The sequence below is a fragment of the Equus quagga genome, chromosome 16, assembly GCF_021613505.1.
Source record: "Equus quagga isolate Etosha38 chromosome 16, UCLA_HA_Equagga_1.0, whole genome shotgun sequence".
Taxonomy (NCBI): Eukaryota; Metazoa; Chordata; class Mammalia; order Perissodactyla; family Equidae; genus Equus; species Equus quagga.
In genome coordinates, this window is record NC_060282.1 from 77,624,095 (window position 1) to 77,634,969 (window position 10,875).

Consider the following 10,875-nt stretch of genomic DNA (forward strand, 5'->3'; position numbering starts at 1 on the left):
TAAAAAAGCTAAAGGGCCATTTTAGAGACCAGTGTTGTTGGAGTATAAATCGCAGGTCGTGATTAACGAGAGATGAAGCTCTGCTGCTGATGTTTTTCATGTTACACTTTCAGTGTATATCCAGTTGCCTACCTGACATTTATTCTCTGATGACTCAAAGGCATATCAGATTCAACCTGTACAAAATCAACTCCAGGATCTTCTACTCTGCTTCCTGACCTTTGCCCTGACCCCCTTCAAACATCATCCTCCCTCATGTTATCATAGAAATAAAAAAATTGGGACAGATTGATGGTTGCCTGAGGTAGGGGGTAGGAGGTGGGCTAAATGGGTGAAGGGGGTCCAAATGGACAATCTAGTTATAACAGGAATATGTCTTGGGGATGTAATGTACAGCATGGTGACTATAGTTAATAATGCCGTCTTGCGTATTTGAAAGTAGCTAGGAGAGTGGATCTTGAAAGTTCTCATCACGAGAAAAAAATTTTCTAATTATATATGGTGATGGACGTTAACTGGACTTATCATGATGATCATTTTGCAATATTGAATCATTATGTTGTATGCTTGAAACTAATAATATCAATTATACCTCAATAAAAAATAAATTTAAAAAAATTGGAAGTGATCCTTGACATCTCCTTTCCCTAATTCGATGAAACTAATCTATCACTAAATCTTACATAAAGTTCAAATTTTTCTTGAATATGTTCATTTCTCTCTATTTCCACTCCACCACTCAACCCCAAATAATCCATTGCTAGATCTCTCACAATAAGGACCTAACTCATCTCTGGTCTTGCCATCCATTTTTGCCTCTCTCAATCTGTTATCCACAGTGATCCATTAGAACCCAGGTCCATTAACACCATGATAATCTGGATTCATCGGGTGCTCACAAAGTACTAGGCATCGTCCTACATATATTTCATTGATTGTCTTGTTTAGTCCCCACATAGCCCTATATGGTAGGGCCTATTCCCATTTCATTTATAAATGTGAAAGCTGGGGCTTGGGAGGTTTAGGTCCCTTGCCCAAGTTCACACAGCTATTAGGTTTGATTAACTTTAAAATGTAGGTAGTCTGTTTCCCAAGCCTGTGTTATAAATCACTATGCTAAATTTTCTCAATGTAGACATTTAGAGGACTTATTTATTAAGTGAATAAGTGAAGAAAAAGTGGCAGATTGGCAAGTGTCACATATAATAAGGGGTCATGTTAACACATTTTATCTTGTCCATGTGGTGGAAAGGAATGGTTTACAGTTTTTAAAGAAAGCAATGACAGGGAGTGATGGTGCAGCTGTTTCCTCCGAATTCAGGACATCAACAAACATTTATAAACATGAAACAAAGAATATTGTTCCTCTGAATCCTTCTTGGAGAATATACTAGACAACCAATTTCAGACAACCAAGAAATGATTGGAGAATCTTCACCATAAGGAGTTAGCTGTGAGGAAAATGAGAGCACTTGAAGCTAACTGATGGAAGCCAAACATACTATAAGATATACATCAAATATTGAGAAGAAACAACATCAGGAGCTAAATGTTCTATTTAAACCTGTAGTTGCTGCTCAGAAAATAAGTAAAGATGCAGACCCAAAGTCGGTGGTTTATATGTTCTTCATGCAAGAGCAACGTACTGGAGGAGAGAAGTAAGCTGTGTTGATCAGTGACTTTGGTGAAGGCTGAGGAAGTTGAATTTGCAGATGATACACAACTTCTGAGCATTTCTTATTGGAAGAAGAGATTGCTGTAGAGGAAAAAATGCCTATGTTTAGTAAATCACACAAAAATCCAGTGGAAATTGTGAAAAATCTGAAAGACAACATGGTCATTTTGGAAAAGCAAGACAAAAAGACAGACAAGGCCTCAGAAGAAGTCTCAAAATCGCTGCAAGCAATGAAAGAAATTCTGTGTGGTACAAATGACAAGGAACCCCCAACTGAAGTTGTGGCTCAGCTGGCACAAGAGCTCTACAATAGTGGGCTGCTGGTGACACTGATAGCTGACCTACAGCTGATAGACTTTGAGGGAAAAAAAGATGTTACCCAGATATTTAACAACATCCTGAGAAGACAGATAGGCACTCGGAGCCCTACCGTAGAGTACATTAGTGCTCATCCTCATATCCTCTTTATGCTCCTCAAAGGATATGAAGCCCCACAGATTGCCTTACGCTGTGGAATTATGCTGAGAAAATGTATTTGACATGAACCACTTGCCAAAATTGTCCTCTTTTCTGATCAATTCAGAGATTTCTTTAAGTATGTGGAGTTGTCAACATTTGATATTGCTTCAGACGCCTTTGCTACTTTTAAGGATTTACTAACCAGACATAAAGTGTTGGTAGCAGACTTCTTAGAACAAAATTATGACACTATTTTTGAAGACTGTGAGAAATTGCTTCTGTCTGAGAATTATGTGACTAAGAGACAATCTTTAAAGCTGCTGGGTGAGCTGATCCTGGACCGACACAACTTCGCCATCATGACAAAGTACATCAGCAGGCCCGAGAACCTCAAGCTCATGATGAACCTCCTCCGAGATAAAAGTCCCAACATTCAATTTGAAGCCTTCCACGTCTTTAAGGTATTTGTGGCCAGTCCTCACAAAACTCAGCCTATTGTGGAGATTCTATTAAAAAATCAACCCAAACTCATTGAATTTCTGAGCAGCTTCCAAAAAGAAAGGACGGACGATGAGCAGTTCACCGATGAGAAGAACTACTTGATCAAACAGATTCGTGACTTGAAGAAAACAGCCCCTTGAAGGTCTCACCCAGTGCCTGCCACTGTCGCCGTCTCATCTGTTCAGTTTGTACAAGTGTCATTTCACAAAGGAATTGTTCTGGGGAAGGCTTTGGAGGTGCCTATTTTTTCTCAATTCATTGCTCAAGGTAGATGGAATATAAACATTTGAATGAAAAAATAATTAACCTAGAATAATATATTCACTTAAATCAAAAAAAAAAAAAGAAAGCAATGACATAGATCTAGATATTTGAAAGATGTCTTCATCTACATGCATGGAAGATGGAATAGAAAAGGGAAAGATTCAAAGCAGAGAGTAATGCCATTAGAGTATGAAAGAAATTGCCAAGGAGAATAAGGACAAAATTAGGTCAGAAAAGGTTTGAGGTTCTTTCAAGTTCTTGATGACCTACTCTTTTGTCTCTTTCATAGTCTCTTTCCTTCCCCAATGTATCACTTGGTCCAAATGCAACGTTAATTGTATCTTTCAAAAACAAGTACAGTGTCAACAGACTTTATAATGGTGAAATGAGACATAGTATGTAGAGTGACTACTCAATAGTTCTTCAAGAAAAGGAAATTCTTTTCTTCACCTTTACATTCCATCCCCGGATCACCTGGATACGAGAGAGAAGTGAATGTAAAGTTACTACAGACTTGAGTTTAGAAGAATAAACAGTGACAAAAGTATTAGGAGATAAGGATAGTGTCCAAGCGTGGAGAATTTTATTTTGGTGATTTTAGAAGATAGAAAAGTCAGTGAATGTGTTTTAATTTTGCCTAAGTTTTGCTTTTTCTGCTTAGTTCTGGTCAGAGCTAATGGTTCCAAGTGATCCCAAATGGACTCTAAAATTTGGTTAAATATAAGCATATATACAAGTGGAATAGAAGAGTATGCAATTTTAACTGTTATGTAAATGATTTAAAATAAATATAGCATTCAAAATCTCTCTTTCCCTCTGTGTGGGTGTGTGTGTGCGTGCACGCGTGTGTACCAATAATCAAAGTTGGTACAATATGTGTACCAATAATGAAAATGAATTTCTTAAACAGAATCCATCTTGGGATATTTATTCTGATTCATATGATGTGACTCAATGTAGCAGAGTTAAATAACGTGATAAAATATGTTGGGTTAAATTTCTAGTTTCTACTTTAAATGCCATAAATCTATTCATGTAAATAAGATTTGAGATAAGCTAGAAAACTTAATGTGTAACAAGCATGTTCAATGAATACATCAGAAATGTAATCATAAAAAATACTAAGGATAGAGGTTCTGCAAAATGTTATGCATTTTTGCTGAGCATGTAGGACCTGCATTTTCTGAAAATATAGAGGTCCTCTGTGCATTATTTAACTTTCAAAGCAGTGAATTGCAAGGACTAGGGTTATAGAATGAATTCTTCTTGGTAGAGAATCTGAGAAGTGACAAAGAAGGAGAGAATGGCAAATGGGAAGGGAGATTTCTTCTATGTTCCTCTTTCTGTAAATGCGTATTTCTAGTGCAGGAAGAGGACTTAGCTGGATAATTTTTAATTATTCTATTAGCATGAAGTTCATCAGAGAAAATAAATAAAAAGAAAGCCTACATGCAGTGTTATAATTCTTTTCCGTATTTTGTGTTGACCTTTTTTTTTTCAGGGAAAGATTTGCCCTGTGCTGACATCTGTTGCCAATCTTCCTCTTTCTTTTCCTCCTAAAGCCCAAGTGCATGGTTGTATACCCTAGTTGTAAGTTCTTCTAGTTCTTCTATGTGAGCCGCCACCACAGCATGGCTACTGACAGGTGGGTGTTGTGGTTCTGCGACTGGGAAACGAATCTGGGCCACTGAAGCGGTGAGAACAACAAACTTTAATAACATGACAGTAAATTCTCATAATTTAAGTATTTTCATAATGATCCTGTAGGGAAGGTGGAACTATTCCTCTACCTTCTAGCTTTTTCCGGCTGGTGTAAGAGTTAAAGAATTACATTGACCTGAAACAGAATAACAAGGGAAAATTGAACAAAGTTTAATAACATGTATACATGGGAAAAACCCAGGAAAACTGAGTAACTCATCAAAATGGCTGAAGCCACCACCTCAAATGCCATCTTTAGTTAAAGATGAAGGAGGGTATTGGGGGTAATGATTTGAGACTTCAAAGGGAGGAAGGCGATTCACATGGAGATGAAAAAGCAAATGTTTGGTAAATGTTTGCATACCACGCAGAGACAGTGGGACATGGGTAGAACTTTGATTAAATGGGCCTTGCCAGGCTTCTCCCTGTCTACCCCACCTGGTTCATATTATACTACGGTTATCTATGGTGATAGCTCCTTCCTGGAACAGACCTTTTATCTTAAATTCTTTTATGGGGAAGCTCAAAGTTTTTTTCTGAGCCTTTTGTTCTTAAAAATAATCAAGCCAATGAGACACGCTTTGGGGCAGCAAATTCTGATCCCCCACAATGCCAACCTGAATGTGATTAAGAACAAATATAAATAAAATAAGAGAATCATGATAATGTCTTATGTGAGAAAAGAAATTAACATTTGGACCTTTGTCACTGAATAATAATAATAATCAATCTGGGGGGTGAGGGTAGGTAAAATGGGTGAAGGGGGTCAAAAGGTACAAACTCCCAGCTATATATAAAATAATAATGAAATGAATAAGTCCTGGGGATGTAATGTACAGCATGGTGGTTATGGTTAATAATACTGCATTGCAATAATACTGTACTGTGTCTTTAAAAGTTGCTTAGAGAGTAGATCTTAATAGCTCTCATCACAAGAAAAAAAATCTTTTAACTATGTGAGGTGATGGATGTTGACTAGACTTCCTGTGGTGATCATTTCACAATATATACAAATATCAGATCCTTATGTTGTACACCTGAAACTAATATACTGTTATATGTCAATCATATCTTAATAAAAATAATATAATAATATTATAGTACACAGAGAAAAGTCAATTGGAGTTGTCAAAAACTTTAAATTATTATTAATAAGTGGCAACTTTGGAAAACATTGTATAGAAAAGACTGTATTGGAAAAAATCCTTTTATCCTGAAATATATCAATAACATGCTATGAGAGACAGACGTGGTTAAGAAAAGTGGTTAGAGTATGTGACATTACTAAAATTATTTTGCTTATTTTAGTTATTTACATCAGATAGTCAACATAGTTTTTAAAAATTGCTTTATTGTATATGGATATATATTTTCAGAAAGACTTTTAGTTTTGAAAAGTTTTGATATAGAACTATTTCATAGGATATTCAGTAAATAATATTTCAGAATTATATGATGTTAATTGTTTCCAACATTCTCTTTCGCTCGTAATTGCGTGGTTTGAACAATACATTACACGGATATTCTCACTCTCAGACCGACATGTGAAGCCTCAGGTGGTTCTGCCTCCCCCACTTCAGAACTCTGCTGCCTCTTTCTGCCTCCACCTGGGCTATGACCACTTCCGGTACAGAAACAGCCAAGGAGGAAACAGGCTGGAGAACTGTGGCTTTCTGTCCTCAACTACGATATCAGAGCTGGGTTCCCTGGGAACTGTAAATTTTCGTAATGACTTTAGACAACTCTCCCCCCCAAAATTATCAAATTTTCCAGTAAAATATTTGATGCATGATAATCAGGGAATTGAGCAATGAGGACAAGACTAAATCCTGAAGATGCACACCAGGTAAATGCTTACTAGATAGACATTGTGACTTTGAACTGTGACCATCAAATTTTTTTTTTGTTTAATATTTGAAAGAAGACTTGAAGTACCCAGGAAAATGGTGATATGGGGGGTTCTGTGAGAACACATCCACCTTTCCAAGTGGCAAACATTAGAATATGTCTTCATTATTACAAAAAAACCCCAAAAGGAAAATATTTCTAACGCTTAATACTGGCAAGCAGACACACACACACATGCGTTATGGATCTTCTTTTATATTAAATACAACTGAGAAAATACTAAATTACATATAAGTAAAGTAAATAATTCCTAAAAGTAATCAACTATCTCTACCAAGCAGAATTTATCTCAGGGAAATTCAAATATAGCTCGTTTGTCTGAAATATAATGAATACATATATATCATATTGAGAGAGAAAAAATGTCTATCATATCATCATTTAAGAAGATACCCCAAATGTAATACTCAATCTTGATGGTTTACAAATTAAAACTCTTAAAATACCAGAAATAGGATATTTAAATAATGTATAATGCCTATCTTTAATCAAAAATCTATATTATACTTAATAGTGAATCCTAGAATTATTCTTTGAGAGTCTGTGAAAAAGCTACATTATTATTCTTTAATACTTTCTTTATGAAATCTACAAATAAACTAGAAAGTAGATTTAGTTAATTATAGAAGGAAATAAAATTCTCTTTAATTACAGGTAGGAGATTACACAAATTGAAAATATAAAGTAATACATTGAATAATTCCTGTAATTACTAAACAACTTCTATGAATCAATGATATGTCAATACAAATAATCCATAATCTATAAATCAAAATTGGTGTGAGTTTATTATGAGCCAGATCTGAGAACTAGCCTGGGGCCTTCCTTCCCCAAGGAAGAATGGGCACCAAAGAAGTGAGGTGTACAGAGTCGTTATCCGCCATCTTGGAACAAAGAACATCCATCACATATGATAGGAATATCTCTTTTACTACAGTCATGAGATGCTGAGCTGGCACAGCAGGTCGGTGGTTAGCAGGTCAGTGGTCACAGGGTAGCACAGCAGGTCAGTAATTAATCCTTGGTTCCCGGGAAGAGATGCTTAATCTGTAAAGAAATGTTGATATAGGAGGGGACTACATCCCTATCTTTAGGGGCATCATTCTTGTCTTTGGGACATAGTAAATGTTTAAAGCAGATGTACAATGCATGTTCAACAGGCCCTGTGAGGCCCTTTTGGAAAAACAAGGTCAGGCTGAGTTAGTTTTAAACCAAATGGCTTCCTCATATACTCCAATATATCCTATTGCTTTTCATTTATTTATCAAATATAAATAACAAATGTACATAAAGAAGAAATAAAATAGCTTATACATTTGAAATCATGTTAAACCTCATTAAAACCACAGAAAAATAATTGATCTATTTCTTATTTGATAGGTAAGAATGGACAATAGAATAGACATAAATAAAAAAACTATTGCAACAGATACTTGATTCTGTGTTGGCAAAGTAAAGCAAAGATATGTGTGAACATCCGATGTGTGTAAAAGTTTCCAGTGTCCGATCGTCTCATCCAGATAGTTCAGGCAGAACTCACGCTTAATTCCTGTGAAAATTGTCTTATAAGAACAGACAACCCAACTATGTTGCATTGAAAGCTCTATCTTTGCTGGAGAGGCTGGCCTTGCACAAGGACCAAATCAAAGGAACATTGGCTTAAACATTTGCCTCTGAAAGGCAACCATGGTTAATACATAATTTCAGTCTTTGAAGACAAGTAAGAATTTCTTCTACTTTAAAAATGCATTTATTCCTCAAATATGTATTGAATCCTTAATCTACGGCAAGCCCTGGAGATCCGTGATGTGTTAGAAAGATTCTGTCTCAGGGAGCCCACGGTATTTCAGCATAGAAAGAAAGTTAATATATTAAATATAAAATTGAGGACTTCAAGCTTCTCTTGTGAATCTAAATAAACTCTTCTTAACATATAGTTATTACTATTTCTGGTGGGATTTACAGATAATCTACAGATGGTGAATTTAATAGGGGGATATTAATAATAGACTTGCTCTTTAAGGGGTCGTGCACGGCAAAAGTTGCTGGCATATATTCTTGAAAAGAGTACTTTGTGTGTGAAATTGAATTAGACTGGGGGGATATGACTATCTTAGTCATAGAGATTGAGGCTACAGGTATATTCATTAATAATGACTCTGAGTTCTGAGAGGAGATGGAGGATTGCAGTAAAGGAATAATCATCTTACGAAATGGTCACATTCTAGCATCTTTTGCTTCTAACTTTGGGAGATGCCCTTTTTAGACATGTAGCTTTAGCATTACTTCACGTATTTAGCTTTACAATTATATTTGTTGTACACGGATAAAAAAGTGAAAAAAACTATTTGAAAGATTTATAAATTAACTTATATGATCATTCAAAAATAAATACATGTAGGGGCCAGCCCTGGGGTGCAGCTGTTAAGTTCGCATGTTCTGCTTTGGCGGCCCGGGGTTCGCAGGTTCAGATCCTGGGTGTGGACATGGCACCGCTTGGCAAGCCATGCTGTGGTAGGCGTCCCACATATAAAGTAGAGGAAGGTGGGCATGGATGTTAGCTCAGGGCCAGTCTTCCTCAGCAAAAAGAGGAGGATTGGTGGTGGACATTAGCTCAGGGCTAATCTTCCTAAAAAAAAAATACATGTATATGTGCAGTTGAATATGTAAAAATATGTATCTAGGATGCAATTTTGGAGGTGATAGAAGAGAAATAGGATTACATATTTGATTTTGAACAACTTTGTGTTAAAGTTTTCCTGAATTTCAAGCTAATTACTCTATAAAAGTCTATAAAATGTGGATGAATTCATGGTAATTCATAAACTTGATGTATATAACATATTAAAAACAGTTATGAGGGGATTTGGGCTGAAAGCCCCTACTACTACCCTGCTACTTTTCACTAGTGAGCTGCTCTTAGTGGTTTTGTAGAATAACTCCTCCTCATTCACTCAGCCTGAGTATCTTAAAAATAGTTTATATTGGAGAAGCAAGGTAAATGTTTGACTTTTTTTCTCTTTAATAACTAATTTTCAATTTTGAGAATAGTGAATTAGTACATTTTTAATCAAATATTTTATCCACAATGTTTTGTTTCATTTTTATCTTTCTTTATCTAATCATCCCACTGGTCAACATTGGCATCTCTAAGATTGAGACAGACAGACTTTATGCGCCTATAATGTGATGTGATATGAAATAAACAGCACCAGGCATGAAATAATCTCTCTCCCTCTACTCACAAACAAATTGAACTTCAATCTATATAAGCCTTTACATCTAAGTTCTCATCAATAGAACATATGAGGATGAAAGCAATTAACATGTTCAGAATGTAGGGCATTTTCCAATACAACTGATCCAGTTTCTTCAACAACTCTATTGCATTAAATTAAAAAAAAGGAGATTGAGTCTGTTCTGATTAAAGGATTGGAAAAATATAACAATGATATGTAGTGAGTGGACTATGTTTAAACCCTGATTTTGATAATCCAACTGTATAATGACTTTTTTTTGACAATAGGGAGAATTTGAAAATAGACTGAGCATTAAATGATAGTAAGGGATTATTTCTAATTTTGTTAACTGTGGAAATGCCATTGTGGTTATGTCATAAGGTCTCCATTTATTTATTTTTAGATGTTATCTGAAACATTTAGAGAAGAAATGACACGATGTCTGGGATTTGTTTTAAAATAAATTGGCAGACAAATATAAAAGAAAAACAGGAGAGAATAGATGAAACAATCATAAAAAATTTGGTGTTGAAGCTTAATGTTGATTTTGTTATATATTTTGTATGTTTGAAAATTTTTATATTGAAATTATAAAAAGTTAAAATAAAGCTGTTGAACAGTGTTAGAGTTGCATAATCGTCCATCAATATGTGTACTATGCAATAATGTGAATGTGGCTGGTGATAAATGTATCAAAATTGAGAAAGAATATGGTAGAAAAGAAAGAGCAAAACTTTTGAGTGAAACGGATCTGGATGTGATTGCTAGATTTTATCTTTGCCTACTGAATGACTTTCGGGTAAGGTCAGAGTTACAATTTTCCCTTATATAAAATAAGTATAATACTTTTTGCAAGGCTAAAATGCAACGATGTTTGAAAATGGCTAATGAAAATGTGTGGAGTGTATATTACACTTTATAAATGTTTCTTATAGTAATTGGTCATGATGATGATGATAACGTTGATATTGTTATCATTCTTGTTTCAGAAATCTCATTTGGTCTTGATTTAACAATCTATTCGGTTGAATGAATCTAATGATCTAATGAATCAAATGAATCTAATGATCTAACATTGATCTTAACTCTGTTGGCATCGATGTCTCCAGAAAAGGAATCATTTCCTAC

The 10,875-nt window shown here is 35.2% G+C and overlaps 1 protein-coding gene across 1 annotated transcript; it reads left to right on the forward strand.

Moving 5' to 3' along the window:
• The first annotated feature begins 1,523 nt into the window (after nucleotides 1-1,523).
• LOC124228070 (calcium-binding protein 39-like) lies at nucleotides 1,524-2,890 on the forward strand. The gene is given in 1 exon segment (XM_046642326.1): nucleotides 1,524-2,890. A coding segment is annotated over 1 exon segment (1,005 nt). The 5' UTR covers nucleotides 1,524-1,770; the 3' UTR covers nucleotides 2,776-2,890.
• Nucleotides 2,891-10,875: the final 7,985 nt, after the last annotated feature.